The sequence below is a fragment of the Rhamphochromis longiceps genome, linkage group LG16 (assembly GCF_057381845.1).
Source record: "Rhamphochromis longiceps isolate RC_006_pf linkage group LG16, R_longiceps_female_GT1.1, whole genome shotgun sequence".
Taxonomy (NCBI): Eukaryota; Metazoa; Chordata; class Actinopteri; order Cichliformes; family Cichlidae; genus Rhamphochromis; species Rhamphochromis longiceps.
The window spans coordinates 16,806,204-16,827,237 of record NC_140572.1 but is presented as its reverse complement, the minus strand read 5'-3'; the positions used below and the strand labels follow the sequence as shown (position 1 = coordinate 16,827,237).

Sequence of the window (21,034 nt, the reverse complement as noted above, 5' to 3'; positions counted from 1 at the left end):
ACGCAGCTCAGCCCCTATGTCTGTTCACTTTAACCCGCTTTACTTAATGTTTAATGCCTGCCCCCCCATCCCCCGTCGCTGTGTCACACTGCATCACTATTCCTCATTCACTATTATAAGCTGTACACACAAAGTGCTTGCATCATGCGCTGTTATCTTGACTGCATCTTTTTCCATCAAGGTACAAATACATCAATACAGAGCGGCGAGGAATGCCAGAGTCTCTGAAACATTCATAAAAATCATATGCTGCCACACACACGGGGATCCATCTCATCAGCATGATAACCCGCTGTGAAGATATCCCCTGTCAGAAGATGAAAAACAAAGTCGTGATCTCGCAGGAGCTTATTCCCCATAGTGTATAAAATTATTCATTGTTTTATTATTTCAAAAGTCTGCCCTCTGTTTTCTTTTTCCTTCATTTTTTTATTTGCCAAGGAGGCTTTTTGAAAGGTTTCGCAGGTGCAGTGGCTCAGCCACAGCAGACATGTAGCGGTCTGTAAGCGCACTGTCTCCTCTGCCTCTTCTCTCCAGGCCTGACAGCAGCGGCGGCAGCAGCTGCCAACGCAGCCATCGCAGAGGCCATGAAGGTCAAGAAGATCAAGCTGGAGGCAATGAGCAGCTACCACGGCAACGCCAACCACCACGGGGTCGACGGAGAGAATGGAGACCTCAGCTCCAGTGTCGGTGAGGATGCCCTTCATACACGCACACACTGTCACAAATACATCTCGCATTAGTGGGAAAAAAATGCAAGCCGCACACAAACACATGCGAAGACCTGCACACTTGCCACCGTTTCAGCACACGCTCAAAGAACTCATAACTGTTCCAAGACTGCACAATTATCTGTTTAAAAAATTAGACAGAAAATGTCCAGAGAGGCAGGGTATTATACACATCTCAATCCTCGGCCGTATAAAACGAGAATCAACACATTAGGGGGAAAAATGCAGACTGGTTATTAAACAAGTTCCATTTTTGTCAGGGTTGTCAGTAAGTTTGAGCAAATTTGCTTTGATTTGCAAGAGTGAAAGCTTATGCGGTTCCATGCATTGTTCCAAAGGTACCCCAGCAGGCAAAAAAACAATGCTGGCAATCAAACCCTTCATTCTCTCTTTACATGTATCCTGCCTCCTTTCTTTCCAGCCGAGGCTAAAAAGTCCAAAATAACAATAATTCCAGAGCAGGTTTAGACTGAAATATGTCAAAGAAGAAGGTCGTTTCTACACCTCGTCATTAAAGCAGACACACTGTTCTTTGTGTCAATGGAGCTTTGTCAAAAGTAATAAAAAGGTTATACGCACACAGAGGCACACACAGACACACAGCTTGCCTTAAACCGAAGACTCGCACGGTGTTCTTTCATGAGATGCTCTTTCCACTGTGCTGCTGCCTTCTCAAAGTTTATAAAGCAATAAACTATTGATTTTAGTTATTTTGTATGCACTGGGAATGCCCGCTTTAGTAATGTAAGTCATGTTTTTCCGAAAGTGTTTTATGTTGAAAGAAAAAAAAACAACTCCTAATAGCTAAGTGAAACTGTGAACACAGTTTCCCAAAGCTATCAGCTTTTAACAAGGTCTAATTGAATTGCTGTGAGAGCTCTGGTTTTTCACTATGTGCCATTTCAATTAATTATTAGCCCTAAAATGCAGAAGGATTTTTTGCAATATCACACACGAGCACTTAGTGTATTAAAGAGAATGATAATGTATGTTAGCGCGGATTCATGAGCCCGTTCCGAATTATAAACCAAGTGTAATCCCCGTAGCTTTGCCTGCTAAATTGAGGTTTTGATTCACTTACTGTAATAAATGGCTTGACTCCTGAACACATTTCGACAATAATACTTGACACCATGGAGCTTGTGGCGTGCGAGATGAAAACAGGATGTGTTTCTAAGCAGATTTAACAATGCGAAATGCATAAAGTGTGAGGTCATCACTCCGAGAGAATGGAGTGTGTAAAAAAAAAAAAAAGAGAGAGAGAGAGAATACGAGCCTGCGAGGTCACGGAAATAAAGATAAATGTGAGTACTAACAGCAAGGCTGTGGCAATGGAGCTAATAAGAAACTGTTTTATCTTTTTACAATTTAAATTGTAACCTTGAGCCCACAGCCAGCCACACAGGCTCCCGGTAGAATCATAATTCTGGCAAGGGGGAGCAGTTCTAGGTGTGGGTGCATGGGCCACAGCATTAGCTCTCTGAGTGAAATATATGGCAGTGACGCCTCTCGGCCCCATCCACAATCAATTGGATTCTTTTCCTTTAATATTTACTCGCAGCGATGAGATGCTCGTCTGCATGGTGATGAACAGTCTGCCACTGGCGTTTGAAGGTGACCTGTCAGTGAGTATGGACAAATCTCTCGCTCGCAGAAATGTAGAAAATAAATCATTAGGGGCAGGCAGTCAGACAGGGGCCCCTCTCTCTCCCTCACTCTCCTCGGATTTAAATCAGCTCAGATTTATGATTTGAATTAATGCTTCGTTTGGTCAAAGGAATGGTCGCAGAGACAAATGATGTTTGGTACTGAAACCATCCTAATATTGATTACTGGGTGTCGCAGCAATCTCTTGTTTATATCAAGCACTCTCCTGTGACAGGGTGGCCAGCAGGAGTCATCCTGATAATACGCTGGAGATATATGGCCCGCTCTGCACTGCAGAGCCATGAAACACAAGCTAGCAGCATGTTGTCTTCTTCATCTAGCCCCAGACTTTGCTTCACATGTTTTATTTTTAATGAAGGCATTTTGGGATTCCACAGTTGCGAGACTTAACAAGGAAGCCTGATTACAGATTTTACTTCAGATTCCATAAAGTGGCTCGCTCGGGTTTGATTTATGAGCTTTTTTTTTTTTTTTTTTTTGCTTTCTTTTTTTTTTGAAGTGCGAATCCCTAATATATCCAGCACTTGAGCCTATTATCCAATAGCTATCGAGATGTATAAATCAGTTGACTGATGTAGCAGAGGGGGAAATGCATTTGGCTGGGGCTTTTGTTGGGACTGGACTGACTGTTGTTCAGAGTGCTGACTGGGGAATGACTTCATGCTGTTTTTAAAACAGACTCAGACCACAGCTGCTCTGAGGAAATGGACTGGCGTTTTATAATCAACCGGCTTAAACTAAGACCCACACAAACAGATGTGTTTACTTACACAAATTATGTTACCATCCACGATAGGAATTGATATGATAATGAGCATCCTTCTGATAATACCACTAAGGACATAGATCCATTTAATCAGAAAAGAGCCACTACATCAACCCGTGGAGGGGAAACGAAAAAGAAAAAAAGCCTCCTCGGGCTAAAATACAGAATACAGGTGCCTCATCTCAGTGTTTGTCTGAAGCAGTTCTTGTATTGTGAAGCGCTTAAAGCAAAGCACAGCAGAGCCAGCCAGTGAAGGACACTCTGTACTGTTTGTAGAGTTGGATTGCCCGCCGCTGTCTTTGTGTTGATGTAAATTGAACAGGCTAATGTTTCTCCCTCACATTAAATATTCATCACAATTAGACCTTCCTGTTTGCATCAATGTTATTAATTATAAGGAAAAAAACAGCCAGTTCAACTCTCTGCCAAAATAACCAAACATCCTGAGTGAGAGATGGAGAGAAGGAAATAGATATGTATGAAGAAGGGGAGGCAGGAGAGAAGGGTAAAAAAGATACAGAGATGGAATGACATCAAAATGTAAAGAGAGGCAGGATGGTGTGTGTGTGTGTGTGTGTGCGTGTGTGGGGTCTTTCTTTGATTTTCCCTCGCACTCTTTAGTTGGGCAGAGGGAGAGCTCTCAAAGCACAATGTGGATTGTTCCTGCGCCTCTCAGGAAATGCCACAATTACAGATCACAGACCAAGCAAAACACGTGTGGCGCTTGGCCTTGAGGGGGATAAACAGCCTGCCATTCCCTCCCAGTGCATTGACCCCAGCCACAACCTTCATTACTGGGAGAAAAAATATTGTCAGCTGCCCACTAACAAACACCTGCCAATTCCAAGAGAAGGAATTGGGTTTGTTTTTTTTCCAGTTACAGAAGGGGGGAAAAAAGTGTTTCTCGGAGCTTCAAAAAGAACCAACAAAAAATCAGGTTGAGACGATAAGGCAGAGGTTTCACCCTTTGTCCTCTTTTCTCTGTCTCACTTACTTCTCTGTCTTTCACCCTCTGTCTCTCTTTGGCCACTGGGTGCTGCCCTGCCACTCATCTGACTCCTCACCACACAACTCTAATGGAGCTGAAATCCTGTTTGTAATTAGATATGGGAATTCCACTGTCATCAGCCAGATGATGCCACGACATGCCGGCTAAACAACAGCGCGGCGGTAGAAGGAGAAGACACAACTGTCACTGCTAACATAATCTACCAAAAAAAAAAAAAAAAACTCTTCCGAGTCCGCACTGTAACATCGCAGCGAAGCTTTAAAAGGAGCGATGCATGAAAACCTGAAAAGCCTTTGTCTCAACATCTGTGGCTTCGGTCCAGGCTGCCTGCGCCCAACAGGGGCGGGTGGGGGAGTGGAAAGCCTCATGCTAGTCTGAAGTTTGGACGGGTGGTGACAGGTACCTGGAGTCTTGCCTGACTGAGTGAGGAGTTGAGGGAAAGAGGTTCTGGGTGAGATGATGAGGAAGCATCATTCTCTCTTTCCAGGGTCATCAGGCTAATTTCTGCAAGCCCTACCCTCACGCTTGCATGTTTGCATGCGTGCGCGCGCGTGTGCCTGCGTGCGTATGTGTGTGTGTGAGAGAGAGAGCGAGAAAGAGGGGGCCTTGGCCCCTGAGAGCGCTCTGTGAGGAGACCACAGCTGTACACTCCCAGCAGCTAATTGGTCCTTATCTAGCTGTCCCATTCATCTTCATTTTTTACCAATTACTGAGCATTATCTGTGTTCTCAGTTGGGTATGGGACTTAATCCTTTTTGGTTAAGCTGGTGCTACAGCTTGCAAATTTCAAATGGAGGAAGGGTGGGTTGGTGGGTGGTGTATTTGGATGTGGGAGGGGAGGTGGGAGGGGCAAAAGTCGCAGCAAAAAACAAACTCCGAAACTTCCCATCATCCCTCACGGGCGAGAAGCAATCAATAAACAATGACATCACATGAAGGGGAAAGGGGGTGGGGAGAAAAAAATGGAAGGGATCAATTATTGGCGTTATAATTCAAGTCCTTGTTTGCAAACGTTGCAGCCGCATTGATTAGGCTGTTCTTGTTGCACTCGCCATTATTGACTTGTTAAGGCCATATTTTCTCATCATCAGTGGTTTTACCTTTTAGGGTGGGCGGGGTCATTAATTATTTAGCATGTATTTATTTTAAAGCGTGGCGAGTGAGAAAAAAAAAATCACCGTGTTTACGCCACAAACAACACAAAGTATAGTACACTGCTCATCCAGAAGGTACATCAAGACGCCGCAGTCTGGGGCAGTTAGCCTTAATTTTCTGAGATCAATGCATAACTAGACTCCTCTCTATATGGGGTCCGTGCTTGGCCATGTTGCAGAGCTGAGTGGAGTCAGGCTTGAGACCATGCACTAATTACTGGAGTGTTCACTGCTCTGTTGGATAGCATTTGTGCAATTTTGGAACATATAAGAGAGTCAGTGTGCTTTGCGATAAGCCGCTAAATAAGACATTAAGATGACAGCGCGTGTGAGTGGAGAAATGATAGTCGTCGAATGTGAGCCGAACACGGGGCTAAAATGGGTAGAGGTGACGTGCACCCGGGCGTATATTTACTGGACATACAGGCATGCGTGTCAGCACACGCAGACAAAGCCACGCACACAAAAGCAGGACCCATATAGAGAGACACTGCTCTTGCACTTTGATAGGGATCTGTTTGGTCACATTCTCTGTGCCAGCTGTCAGCCCAGCTCCACTGCTGCGATTTAATTAGTCTGTTTATGTCCTTTCTAATAATAAAGCTCTCTGGGTGGAAGGACACGTCCAACTAGCTAACTACGCGCTCCAACCTGCTAGCTGCATTAGTGCTGGTGGCCCAGCGCAGCTGAATGTGGGCCATGATGGAGGATGGTGGCAACTTCCTGCACCTCTCCTCTAGAACAGTGGCCCTCAGGCTCAGATCTAGTATCACCCCCTACTCAATCCTAACCTTAACCATTAGGGGATAAAGCACATACTGACCTGATATGAGTGTCTAGGGGCAACTTCATCCATCTTCCTCTCTAGCTCTCTTGTGGGAGCCTTTGTCAGCCAAAGCTCTTTGGAGAGACTAGATTGTAGCCATAGGCTGAATGGAATTCATTTCACGAACATATCATAACACCTCTTTTTACAGCGGCAGGTTATTGTCTTGACTAATTTATGCAATTCAACATTTTATTTGGGTTTTCTCCCCATCTTCTTATATCAAGGGTCCTTCTCCAGACAAAACAGGATTTCTTTGACCTGCCAGCGTTGGGCAAACGGGGGCTAGTGGTGGTAAGTGAGCGAGACAGAGGGTGGCAGAGCAGACAGGCAGCCTTCCAGTCTGAGTGAAGAGCTTGATGGGTCTCCGTCGCTCTCTTGGGCTTTGGCCCTCACCATCTCTCTATTAGGCTGCCAGGCTCATGGGAGCCAGGTGACAGATAAGTGAAGAACGACACACACATTTTAATAGACATTTCAAAAGATAAACCTGATAATCATTTCTCTTTTTAATGAAGTCTAATGTCCTCGTTCTAATTCCGGTTGCGTCGGCTGTTAAGCATCAGCGTAACACTTGAATATGCATGATTGGGAAATTGTGAGGCGCACCGATGTAGCTACAAAACACACAAACGCAGACAACGGCAGAAATAGATTACAATAACAGGGGGAATTGATTAAACATTATTTCCGTAATGATCCATATCAAGTTCTATCATCTTTGAGTGGCAGCGGAGTTGCGGCGCTACGGAGAGGAAGAGGCGGCGGCACTCGACAAACCGTCATGGAAATATTTGTTTGATTGTCTCTTGCGGTTAGCTCACAATAGCAGGAGCAGAGCTATAAAAAAACAACTGACCAGTCGAGTTGTCATCCCTCATCAACATTAGGCCTCATTCCTCATTAATTGGATAGATTAATTTGGAGCGCTTTGATGCCGGGGTGATGCATGTGTTCGGCTGTCCCCTCCTCACTATTCTCTGTCAGGTTGAATTTAGCCAGGGAAGGGGCTGACCTTTGAAAGTGAAGAGATCAACACAATTTGAAAAGACAATGTCACTTGCTGTAAATGTGATACGTGTAATAAATGACATTCAACCTTTCGGTGATGATGAGCTTTCGCAGGTCGGAGCAATGTGAAATATACGTGGTGTGTGATTGCGTCGGATGCGGAGCCGTTTTCACATGCACAGTTAAGATGGCGCAGCGTTAGAGGCTGGATATCATGCGCTCTCATTTCCCCGTGATTATGTCTAAGAGGAAACATTAGCATAGAGTAATGATATTACTGTGTGTACACAATAACAGTAATGGCAGCGCGGTGATGACAACAGCGAAATGGCGTTCTCTTTTAACTGTGATTGCACTGTAAAAATGTAGCATTGCCCGGGAAGGATTCAAAAAGCGTTTCGTGACAGAAAAGAAAGTTGGTCGTGTTCCGCAAAAGCACTTTTTTCCCCCCTTTTTCTTCTTCTTCTTCTCTCAATTATGATATGGGAACCCTCATCCAAATAGAGCTATCAGCCTTCCTGAGCCCAGACATCTTCACCATCACAAAGCCTCTCCTCTGGGACCAAGATAAAGACGGAGCGCGTGAGCAAGTTCAAACAACGTAAAGGAATTTCACAATCAGCACGCCCTTCGGAGGGTGAACAAACAAAGGAAGGCGTTTCTTGATAAATGATATTTAGAATCTCCAGACAAATAATCAAACAAATATATATCTATGTATATTTTAACATGTTGTCCTCTGCCTCAGTTAAAGTCCACACTGAACTGCATTTCAAGGAAACCTCGCGCTGACAACGGTTGAGCGTTACTGATTTTCTCTCTCGAGAGGTGCTTGTCATGGAGGAAGTGAGAGCGCAGGAGGTAGTGATGCTAATTTTGTAATTAAAACAGATGATCCGATGACCACATGCAAACCGATCCCTCCCTACCACCACCACCATCCACCCCTCAACCCCCATCCCGGCTAAATTGATATGATGGCAGAGTGGGTCGTGATTGATAACACTCGTCAATATATTTCATTTCAGGAGCCTTAGTCAAATGACAACTGGTTGTCATTGACTGAAAGCAATCTTTTTAAAAGGGGGAGCCTTTGCTAAGTATCAGATGAAAATGATTCCTCTGTCTGCTTGGGTGTCACTGTCTGTAGGAGCTTTATTGATTGGGCTTGAATATATTGCAGCCGCAGTAGTAACAGCTGCTAGTAATATCTCTCCTTTCCTTCGCCTCTCCTCTTCTGCTCGCAGCACTTTCCGTGCCACCGCTTATTGTGAGTGATCCAGCGTCGGAGCTCCTGCGCCGATTCCGCGGCGATCCTCGGAGTGACGTGTGGCAAATGTGAAGTGAGCCTGGTTCCGACCCAAATTAGTCAATGCCTCCCGTGTCCTAATGTGTCCTGAAGGCCTGGCTGTCTTGGCCAACTGCACACACACACACATACTTCCGCGCATGACTGCGTAAACTAAAACCCACCATTGTGTCGCCCGCCCCGCACGCTCTGTGTTATCAAGCACAAGGATGTTGGCATTGGTTGGTAAAGGTCATTTACTGTAATGAGATTTGCCACATGCAAGCATATGGCTTGATTATTGCCCTGTTCGTTAACATTTTCAGCAAAGAGACAAATAGACAGCTAAAATGGGAAGGGGGGGGGGGGGGGGGGGGGGGTTAGCACAGGTGGGGCGGTGGCGAAACGTGTTCAGCACCCCCCACCACCACCACCTAAAAGATAGCGAGAACTTCTTCCACAACAGATCTGTCACGGAGATGATTGATCTTCCAATTTTCATAAGGAATGCGCACTATTAGAGCCGAGGATTTAAATTATCCTATAAAAGTTGCCTGCCTTAGATTTTTATGCGCTTAATGGACAAACACCTCTGTCTGTCTCCTTGATAATTTCTACCACATGTTACACTCCAGCGGTTTGGGTTTGGAAAGCAATTATGTTACCTCATGAAAGCAGAAATGTTTTCTTATCATGTTTTCTTTCTTTTTTTTTTGTTACATTTCGTGATTTAGTTCATCAAAAAGTCTATGCCCACCTCAGTTGCGCGTCTTTGCCTTGGCACGTTGAGCGTATTTTGTCTGCTGATGCGTTAATAGCTTGTTATTCATCCAATCGTTACAGCTCTTGGAATGTAAAGCATTTTTCTTTCCCGCATGTGTTTATATGTTCGGCTGGCTTTGCGCCGGCGCGTAACTTTACACAATTATCCATACTGCATCATTGTCTGAGCGTGCGGCCGTGTGTTTTCATGTTTACCTCTCTTTGTTGCTGCAAGATGTATTCGTTTTATGTCCCCGTTTGCAGTGTGCGTGCGTGTGTGTAGGCATACGTGAGTGGACAGCAGGTATTTAACAAACACAAGATGTTTGCTTTATTATCAGCATTAACTACGTAAACACAAAAAGCTTCAAAGTTTCATTCAATGACACTGAAGGGCTGTGGGTGGCTACATCAAAGCTCGAAACCTTCCCCTCTCCCCCCATTTTAATGAGAAACAGGACTCACCAGCCTTGACTGAACCTGCCATCTGTGTGTGTGTGTTTTCTTGTTTGCCTGTGTGTATATGAATGTGGGACTAGCAAGCACATGGAAGCATGCACTTGTGTAGTCTAAAGTGGCACCACAATTCTAGACGACTTATTTATGGAGGCCGTGTCTTATGTTTGATCTGATGCATACACACACCCCCCCGGTCCACCTCCTCCGTGGCAGGACTTCCTTTTCCCCCCCTTTTTTAAAAAGGGAGATTAACAGTTATAGTAAAGACGACTAGCTGATTAGTGCTATGGAGACCTCTAAATGTCTCGCCGCGTGACAGACACTTTTTCATGAGCCATTCATTTCCTTTTGGGACCAGTGTGCAAATCCTTGATACGACCACAACAAAGACTCTCCTTGTGCGCGCCACCGTCTTTACCTTTGTCGGAGAAATGCATACACAACATGGGGGCATTTTTACAAGCGCAATTAAGAGGGAAAACGGAGATTGTTTTTGCGGCGGCGAGCTGCATATGGATTGTGCACTGAGTCAGTCCATTTAGCAGCTTTGACTGGAATGGCCCTGTTCAGTTTGACAGATCAGAAGAGGGAAGGAAAAAATATCTCAACACCATGAAAACCAAAGGCTTAGCAGTGAGCAAATCAGCCCTTTGTCTTGTTCAATTCAAATCAAAGGATAACCAGGAATGTTTGTTTGACAACAGCATTTACAATGCATTGTTCTGAAGCCCAGAGCCTCCCAAACAAAGACAGATAGGCTTTAAACAAGTCATTTAATTAGCACCGGATCCCCAGCTTTGGCTGCGCCAACCAATTATACATTCCTGAGGCATGTGCAGGTCCTATTTCACGGGAGTGAGAGGCAGATCCTCTCCAGCCCTGTCTCTTACAGTACATCTCTCCCCTTCCATTTAAGAGAAGGTAAATAGCCCAGACAGACAGCTTCATTAGCCAGCGTCTGAAGAGCGCGGGGCCGATTGTCGCTTAAATAGTGCGCTTTTACTGCAGGCCCAGCCAGCGACCTCCGATCAATTACAGCTGACATTATTGTTTGTCGGGAGCTTTTTTCCTGGACAGAGGGAGTAAAAAACGAGATCAGGCCTGAGCTTTGGCTGGAAATGTAATCTTCCCCCTCTCTTTGGTTCTTTCGCTCCACAAACAATAAATCATTCAGTTGAAGAGATAATAAAGTGCCAAGTAGGAGCTAGTTTAATTTTTGTCAGGGGAAATCTGTCCACAACAGAGTTAAGGGTAAGGGGCCCGGCTGCTTTCTCATCCCATTTTCAATGACAATGGCTTAGCTCCTCTCCTCTTATTTTTCTCCGTAGGGTTAGATGGCCAAAAAGGCTGAAGTTATGTGTCGATGAGGATTAACTGCGGCACAAATCACCAAAATAAATCACTGCTGGCGTTTTAATCATTTTTTTTAAATCGTTCAACAGTCAATCAATCCATTTTTTCCCACTTTTCTTCAAATCTTTTTTTTTAATAAGTAACAAACCTGCCATTAGCCGTGAGGTTTGATTCTGATGTAACAGGTTTTTAATCATGTTGCTACCAAGGGCTGTTTTAATTCATTCAATTCATCCTCCGCGATTCAGATCTTTGCTTATCCATGCGTGAACTCCCAAGCACTGCACGACATAATAGCTGAGCTGTTTATATTGGTATTAAGTGATTTGTAGTTTTAATGATGGTAAATAGGAGTTCACCTTTGCAAGTCCCTCAGGCTTACTTCAGGTAAATTACTCCAAATGCATTGTCTGCCCTTCAGGAAAGAGAGAGGTGGTGGTTGGGAGGGGGGCTTGTGGGAATTCACCTCTCATCAGGTCTGAACTTCTATTTCAGAGATAAACAGAAAACTGACAAATATGTTTCTAACAGTTTGCCCACTGGAATATCTTCACAATATCACAGCGATTAATGAGTCTCTTCATTCTGGTTTTTGAAAAGGACAAAAAAAGAAGCAAAAATCTCTGTTTATTGTTACCTACGTAAAAAAAGTTGTTGCAATTATTCATAGTCCTTTCATTTAAATGAGAATAAAAATCAAGAAAATGAGAAGAAATTGCATATGAATGCGATGAAAACACTCTGTCTTGTGAAAATGCCAGATTCCTTGAATAAATGCATATCCTCCTCACCTGGCTCCTTTCAGCCATAAATAAAAGGATTTGGTGCACCCTTGTTGGCCCGTGGCACATTCCCCTACAGTGGCCTGAATGGGTCTTTATGGGAGAAACATCGCTTTAGGATGGGGTGACAAGAAAGGGGCTGGACGGGCACTGAAAGCGAGACTAATACCCCCTTAGAGCAAACAGAGGTCCTGTGTTTTCGCGCCAGCCTGTCAGTCAGGTGGAGACACATCAATGAAATTCACATGCCATCAAGAGAAAGATATGACAGGGAGATAAGTGGCGGTATGTTACTAACAAAGCGCAGACCTGCGTTGTTTTAAGTGACTTTTCACCTCTTTTTCATACTTTATTGATATGGTGAAAATCTACCTTTATGTGTGTGTAGCTGCGTTTGATTGAATGGGCGTAATAGAGACACCTCAAAGGCAGAATAAGTCTCTTCACTCTGGCCCTTGAGTGGCCTTGAAAGGCTGATAGGTAGCCTAGACCTCTCCATGTTGTCCTACAGTAAGTACCCCCGCAATCAGGCCCTCTGTGGTGTTTTTTAATTGAGCTTAGCCTGCTGAGTGGTAATTGATTCAGTCTGAGCTTCAGCAGAGGCGCTGATACAAGGTGCTGCTTGGCTTCCGCCTTTCTTTAATCTCCCCTGCTTTATATTGTTTGGGAATACTTGCCACTGAGAAACTGCATGCCACCTTTCTTATGGAAATCAATGCTTCTTTTGGAAGGAGGGGAATGACAGAGAGGAGTACTTCTCATGTCCTTTCATTTTCAACCAGTGTCCTTCTCTTTAGAGGCTTCGCCATGCAGATCTCCTTGCCCTTTGGCTACTGATGTTTTGTCAAAAAAAGAAGAGTGGAGTTGTTTTGTGGATAGCTTTCTGTAGTGTGCTATCTTTTTTTCTTCCCCTCCTTTTTCTCTACACAGCTTTCTTTTTTTTCTTTTTTACCTTGAACCGGGCTGCCAAGAAAGACAGAAAAAAAAGGAGTTAAAAAAAATCTACAGAGAGGATCGATCAGATCCAATAGTGTCTATGAGGTTTTCTTTAAAGCATTTGAGGAAAAGCATCTGAGTGGCGGAGGAATGAGACCAAACTGTTCCCAGTCACTTTTGATCCTGCCAGTTCAAAGTCCCTGTAGAGCACAGGCGGGGGGAAGGAGGGGGGTGCCACGGCTGGGGAGGGGAGGGGGATACAGACACCTAGCTTTGACCCTCTGTCTGTGCTCATGTCCTTTGAAAGTTGGCTTGTTTTCATTAAGCCATTCAGAAGTGCAGTTCAGGGCCACTATTTGACTAGCTACAACCCCCCCTCCACCGCACCCCACCCGCAGTATCTTTATTAGACTTTCTTTACATTTTCTCGCTGCTAATGTCTTCAATTTCCCCAATTAGGCGTCTACTGCCAGACAGCAATTGAATAATTTAGAACATTTGTAAGATATCTCTGATGTTGTAATGGAATAATTTGTGTGTTCGTATAGAGAAAAAAACCCTGAAAATCACATTATTGGGTGAGCTGAATGCGACCTACTCTTTTTTTTTTGTCTCATTCTCTTCTTCTCTTTGTCTCTTGGTCTGCACTGTCGGCGGCTATAATTAGCCTAAAGTCATTGCCGTACTGTAGCCTAGCGCTACTTGTTTGTCATTAGCGCGTTTAACTAGTCATTTGGGTAATGACTTTCAAGATTGCCCTTGTTTTTACCGAGATATTTTTTTATATGTAAATATTGAGAGAATTTCCATAATTTGCCCCTTTTTATTCATCATAGAATAATTGATGCATATTTATTGCAGTGTAAACTTTGGTCTTTGAATGACTGTGTGTATAGTTATCGTCCCCATTTTCTTTATTATTATTGCAGTAGTATCTATTATTAACACGTGCTGTAAAACATTTATGTGTATTGTGTTAACATGGAAAGATACCCGAGACGTGATTAATCTGAATTATTCCTTTCTTTTCCTGGCGCTTGGCTCTGTAAAGCTTTAGTGTTATTGGACACCAATTTTAAAGGGGATCTCAGTGGTGGGAATTACTGATTGCTGAATTAACACCAGCAGGTTCTGAGTTTTCAGCCAAGTTTCCCCTGTGGGTAGCTCACTCATAATATGCATCATTGAGTAACCAACGACCTCTTCCTGTGTCTCAGGCCTGGAACTCCCCTTCATGATGATGCCACACCCTCTGATCCCAGTCAGCCTGCCCCCAGCCTCTGTCACTATGGCGATGAGCCAGATGAACCACCTCAGCACCATTGCAAATATGGCCGCCGCAGCACAGGGCCAAAGTCTGCCCTCCAGAATGGTCACCTCTGTTATAAAGGTAAATTTTTAAAAGAGAAAGCAAGCAATGTCATAATAACAGCTGGCTGCTGTAAACACAGTTCCCTCTTTCTCGTGGCATAACACTCGAGCCTGCGCTGGATATTTATTTTGCATGTGTGGTTTTGTGGCTGTTGGGGTTGCAGGAACGTTTGCCGGACAGTCCCTCCCCTGCTCCTTCCTTAGAAGACCACAGGAGGCCAGGTAGTCACCCATCGTCCCACCGCAGCAGCAGTGTGTCCAGCTCCCCAGCCCACACAGAAAGCTCCTCAGACAGGATACGTACGTATTATATATTGCTTCACAGCACATTTATTAACACAAATAAAGAAAAAATAAAGAAAAAAAAAACCTCTAAAGGGCTTTACAGATTGTACAGATGGAAGGTTTAAGCTCCTGTCTAGCTAATAATGGTTTGTTTTTTTTTGCTGATTTTTTTATGCAGCCGCACACCACAATGGTCTCTCCATGAACCAAGCCTTGCTTGGCCTGTCACCCAACATCGCACCGGGACCTAAAGAGGGAGACCTGGCCCATGACATGAGCCATGAAGCAAAGAGGATGCACGCTGATAAAGGTGAGTCAAGTCTCAGCCCCGTTCTGTTCAGTTCTATGTATGTACTGCCGATTCATAACAACAGTTGCTTCAAGGCACTTTATATTGTACACAATTAAAAGGACAACCCCAGCAATCAGACAATCCCCCTATGAGAGGCACTTAGCAACAGTGGGAAGGAAAACCTCCCTTTTAACAGGAAGAGAGCTCCAGCAGAATTAGGATCAGGGAGGGGAAGCCATCTGCCATGACCATGGGAGACAAGACCAAACACACACTATAGTCGTACAGTAGTGCAGTAGTGACGTATAAACAGGGGAGGAGTGAAAAGAGGTGAGTGCAGCAAACTAGTCCACCAGGAGCTTGAGAGATGGTTCAACAGGAGAGGGGCCTGAGAGCTGAAGGCTCTGCCTCTCATTCTAAGATTTCTTGTTAGAAAGATTTTTTGGGAGAATGTTAGTCTACAACTACATGCTCTATAAGTGTCTGAACAACTGTTTTTCTAATATACTTTAGACTTGAAGGGCTTCAGTCCAGGCATCTGAGCAAGTGTTGTTTAGATGAGGGATATCTTGGCTATCTAGTTTTTCGTTATCAGTGTTTCTTCTAGCCTGACAGAATGTTTTGGAGGTAGGGGAGGGAACTTAGAGCTAGTGAAACATGCCCATATCTGAGGAAACAGATCAGACGAGAGAAGAGAAACTATAGTGTGTCCACAAATGACAGTAAAAGTAGTATAGTTGAAATGAGTCAAGAGCACATAAAGTAAGTAGAAACACAAAATTCTTATGTTATTTGTTGTTTGTTGGGGTTTTTTTTTTTTTTACATATTTTTCAGTTTCTCAATTATGTAATTTAAATTCTCGAGAAAGCTGAACAGTTACAGTTTGAATGGCCACAATCTCGGGTATTTCAGTGTGTTTTTCAAACTTCCTGACAGACATTTTTTTAAAATTTACTTCACACAATGCAGATGCATTACTGGGGACTGAAGGAATTGCAGTGATAAGTCTGAAGAAATTTGCATGAACAGCCAGCAAAATTAAGCAATGTTTACTGATAATATTTAAAGGTGCCATCAAGTTAGTGTGGACCTGTAAATCTTCAAGTCTGATATCAGCATACATTAGAAGAACTAGCAAACTACATACATGCACATACTTACATATATGGGACTCACAGTGGGCTAGACAATGTTTATCCAAAGTTTCACCAAGATCAGTCCACTCATCCAGTAGGAGAACATTCAAATCATACATTCATACATACATACAATATATACGCAATACTTAATTATAATATAATGCCAGCGTCTTCTAGGCAAAATTACCTTCCCTTTAGCTCCATCCATTCCTATTTACTGAGATGCAACTAATTTCTATGAAACAGTGTCAACAAAAAGTGAAGAGATTCTCTGTGGATGGGCTTCATTAACACTCTTATTAAACAGACCATTCACTAGTCTCACTAATAAATGGAGAAATCTCTGTATGTGTGTGTTGTGCGGCTTTTGGTTCTTTGCATTTTTCATCAACTGTTCATCAGATTCTCTTCACACTTGGCAGGTAATTGTGGAGGTCGAGGCAGCGCCGTGTGGACTTTTAAGTCGTTGGGATGAGCGCTCCTCACATTTTGAGTAAAAGTTATTTTCTGTTAAAGTTTTACAGCAGTCAGACAGGCAGCTGGAGAACAGGCGAGACAGGCAATGGGCATTGGGCCCAAGGCCATTAGGGAACCCCTGAGGGCTGACAAACTTTACTCCACAGCAATCTCTCAAAATGTGGCAACCGCAGTGACCGCAACCTACTCCCCCTTAAACAAGCAGTTGAGGATTTGCACTGACGTTTCAATAGGAAACCTATCCAGAAGGCCTCCTTCTAGCTATGGCATCTTTAGTGAGCTGCAGGCGGAGCTCATTCTCTCACTGCAGCTCAAAACTCAATCTGTATGAAAGCTTAATTCCACACGATGTTGGGTTGTTTTTGGAATGCTTGGGATGTGCATTTTATCAGCGTAGGTAAAGTATGCAAAATAAAGCCATTAATAAAAATCAAGCTCTTGTTGCACAATCAGGCTAATGTTGGGTATTTTGCATTGAGTGAATGCATCATTAGAGCTGTCCTTTTATAAAATCAGTACTTGCATTGCTCATCTTAGCAGTAATTTAATGCTGTGACATGCATACACAACTGTGAAAAGTAAAGTTAAGTCTTTCAAGGCTATATCATATATCTGCATAGCAGTTTGAGACCAGACTTGCGGAACTGTTGCAGATCAGGTGTGTACAGTATTTTGCTGACCAAACCTTTTCCCCCTGACATGAATGACTGAAGTCACTCTGCTCACTCTGCTGCATATGCCTGTTTTAAATAGGTCATACACTAGTTTGTGTAATTTGTCAAGAGCAGCAAAAAGTTTCATAAACTCAGATTTACTTTTTGTACCAGCAGCAACATTTGCCAGCATTACAACTGTCATCGTTGCACAGATTTCTAAAGAAACTTACAATCCACAAGGGAAAAGTCTGCATGCCATTATCAAAAGAAAAGTGTTATATTTCTAGAGCTTTATGAAAAGGGCCCTAAAAGTCCATTTGAGTCCTTGAATATTGGCAATAAAATTGAGAAATGTTAAACCTTTAATTTAAAGATTGATCCTGCCCTTCATTTGTCATGATGTCAGACTGTGCTGCTGCTTCTATGGCTTCATGTCTCTGTTTAGTGCGCATTGTTGCACAGGCACATAGAAATAAGTTAACTGCACACATGTGTTTTGCTTGTTGGATCTCTTTGAAAGTGTCTTTACCTGGCTTTGGACGTTTTACATTTGCAACATCATATCAGCCCCCTGTAATGCACATGCTGCGATTTAATAACACCCCTGGAGTTCTCTTAATTAACTACAAAAACATTTAATAGTGCAACTAAATGTCAGCTAGGTCTGATTTCCACACAGATTTTGCATCTCAGTTATTTTATTTAATTATTTATTTTTAGATATGATATTTGTTGCCACTCATATCAATTGTTTTTAATCTTTCCTACCAAAATAAAATGCAGAATTAGCCGATTAGCCTTTACGCTATTAATTGCTTTTATAAATTCATTACGATGTTGTTGATGAGAATTATGAAGAAGAGGAAAATGAGAAAAGAAGCAGATAGAAATCTACTAAGCATGGCAGATTAAATACAAAATGAAGCAAATAATAGATTTCAGTATTCTCTGTTGGTTTTAGCGGAGCTGTGCTGGGTGATGCAGGGTGGGGTGAGGTTGATAATGATAATAAAACCACTATGGAAATCATTCGGCTGTATGTTCCCTGTTGGCTAGGCTGACGTGAAGATCAGTGTTAGACCTTCACTCACAGGGTGTGAAGCAGTGAATAGTAATAATTAGCAGGATCATGAGCTGAATTTATGGGTCACAGACCGTCTAACTGCACGTGTGCGAGCATATGTGTGTGTGTGTGTGTGCGTGCGTGTTCGTATGTGAAACAAGGAGAGATTTGCACTAACGGGGTAACGCAAACAAAGAACGAGGGTTTAACCGAGGATCCGCACACATAAATCAACTGAATGTTTCCTCGGCAGCAGAAATCTTCCTTCTCAGCTGAAGTGCCTCCTCCACACTCAGATAATCAACACAAATGACTCTAATTTCTTCACAATATTAGAGGAGAAAGCAAATGACCGAGCAATCCGCGGCAGTTCTAACTAGTTGACCCGCGCACATCTACTAGCAAACACACGCTGTATTATCTTTGAGATTGTCAATTCCTAATATGTCACTGGACTTGATTAGGATTCTGAGCTCTTCAGTGTGTGCACCAGAGGTCTCGGGCTGTGGAAAACATTTTTATAAAATAACCCATTAATGCAGAGGAGTGCAACTAAATTAGTTACCAATTTGCTGAGCATGAATTAATGAAGAGAGCTTCTCCCGGCTCCCACAGTTGTAATTTTCATAATAACCCCAGACCTTTATTTGGCAGGTTGTTTAGTTTTTTCGTTTGAAGGTTTTCATTAGTCTAATGAGGACTGTGCAAGGGCGAGCAGTCAGCACAATTTACATGAGGAAGCTATCATAATAAATGAGGCAATTTGAATAACATGCACAGGTTTATGCAGCGAGATAAGAGAGATTGTAGCAGCCAAATACAGAGGTAACCAATACATTAGAACCAACTAATAACCAAAGTAATTCCAATAAAAGCTTTAAGTGAAGGGAATAAAATTAATGATAGATATATTGAACTGTAATGATATGATACACGATGCATTGGATTAATAAAATAAATGTGTTCCATTGTTAAAGAGGGGAGAGGCCTCCCCATCCGAAGCTTTGTTTATGGCGAGCTTTTTAATTAGGCCGTTCATCGCATCAGTTTGTTTAGATAAATGAGATAACATTCCAATGGTTTAATGATATCTCTCCACTTGTTTGATCTTTATGATCCTGGCAGAGCATTAAATTAATCTCTTGCAATGCACTCTAAGAAGGGGAGCAGGTTGGCTGCAGAGGACGGATGCAGTGCCCCGGCTCATATGGAGACTATTTAAACAGTCAGACGCCTCAGAGACAGCCCCTATAATGCCTCAGCACTCACATCCTATGAACGTGCCTCATCTTTTTCATGTCATCTCTGGTGATGAAGGACAAAGGCTGTTTGTTGTCGTATAAAACAGACACTTCCCAAAGTTGTGTCACCAAGTGCAGCGCAACCAGATGGTAGGGCTTTTTTTTGCTGTTGTTTGAACGTGATTATTTTTTGTCCAAATTTTGCCAAAGAAATGAAAAAAAAAAAGAAAGAGATTAGTCGATACGTTGGGGGGAGAAAAAATAAAAAGGCTAGTAGAAAGCTAAGTGTTATCTCACATGTGACTAATTGAATTGCTTCAAACAGAAAGTCTGCGGCGATAGCTTCCGACAAGCCTCTGTCTCGTGAAACAGCAGGTAGCTGACAAACAAGGGGAAATTTGAAAGGTACAGAAGCCTTTTGGCTGTAAACTTACTTTGGACATCAAACACTGGCTATCATTTTATTTCCTTGGGGAAAAGGTGTTTGAAACACAAGCCATATGTACAGTATGTATGTTGAAGAGTTTTCTGTTTAAAAAAAAAAAAAAAAAAAAAGAAAGAAGAAAAGAAAAGAAAAGAAAAGAAAAGAAAAGAAGAAAAAAAAACATGTGGCAGTTTAAGCAATTTCCCATCAACAGCTCTAACCCCCACCCCCAAGTGCAGGTAAACATGCCACATCTCTTTTGCACCGAGCTAAAAATGCCTGACAAGACGTGCAGAGGCAAGTACAGTATGTAAGGCGATTCTGTAAACCATATTTTAAAAGCGGCTGAATCATTAGTAATATGATATTGGCACTTCACTGGTGAATGTTATGTATACTTGTTGACACAACAGGAGATGCGCTCCTAATCTCCTCTCAAGCATAAATGGAAGCCTGTGGTGCATTATGTCACCTAGGTGGTGCATCCTCTCCTATACCTGCTATCATCCGAGCAGTCGGCGATGCACCGTGCACTGGTGTGACCACAATGGACAAAGTTGATTTGTCTCGCCTTTTGTTTGTCAGGACGCTGCTTAGGCGCACTGTCCGCAGCCCCAGCTCGCACTCTCAAAGATCAAACCGAGCAGGTATGAGCATCACAGTCTGTTTCCATACAGCTGCTTTGGCCAAGGACCTGTGGATGCTCATGGGTTCGTGTACAGAGAGCGAGCGAGAGAAAGGGGAACGTAGTTTAGAAAAAAAAAGATGAAAAAAGACAAAAGAGTGATTTCTAGCCTTTGTAGTCTTTGTTCTGCTCCTTCTTTGCATAAGCATTTGCAATGATAAAAAGGCAGGCGGGGGACTCTGGGTCAGGCAAAAGTTTCGGCGTCAGTTTTGTGCTCTTTTCGTAAATATTCCACTGACACCGATGGTATCGCCGTACAGTATCATTAAAAGTTCCAGCTCCTTCCCTCTCATCTCCCTGACTTTTAATGTATAGTGTTTTGCTCAGTACCTCCCGATGTCCTTGGAATCGCGAGCTTCAAACACATGCTGACTACCTGACTTTCCCTAAGTCAGGAGGCAAGATCATTAGCCATCACAGCCCTGAAATGTGACTTGGCAGACAATAATGCTTTATGATCAAACAACTTGTCAGTGCGTCCTGTTGAAATGAAAGAGTGCAAAAAAATAATTCAATAGAGGATCAATCAAATTTCCTCAGCCCGTGTGAGAGAGAGATTGCTGATGGTGCAGAGAGGGGCTATTCCTCGAGGACATGGGAGTTCATTTGGATATTTGTTCTCCCCTCTCATGAATGTTCCATTGCGTGACACCAT

At 43.1% G+C, this 21,034-nt stretch overlaps 1 protein-coding gene across 1 annotated transcript in view; it reads left to right on the top strand.

Moving 5' to 3' along the window:
- dachd (dachshund d) overlaps nt 1-21,034 on the top strand; it is a 93,745-nt gene that overhangs the window by 53,932 nt on the left and 18,779 nt on the right. Inside the window, exons 3-6 of the mRNA XM_085384686.1 lie at nt 538-690; nt 13,963-14,136; nt 14,273-14,416; nt 14,580-14,711. Coding sequence (XP_085240812.1) covers nt 538-690; nt 13,963-14,136; nt 14,273-14,416; nt 14,580-14,711 — 603 coding nt within the window. The remainder of the gene's footprint in view (nt 1-537; nt 691-13,962; nt 14,137-14,272; nt 14,417-14,579; nt 14,712-21,034) is intronic.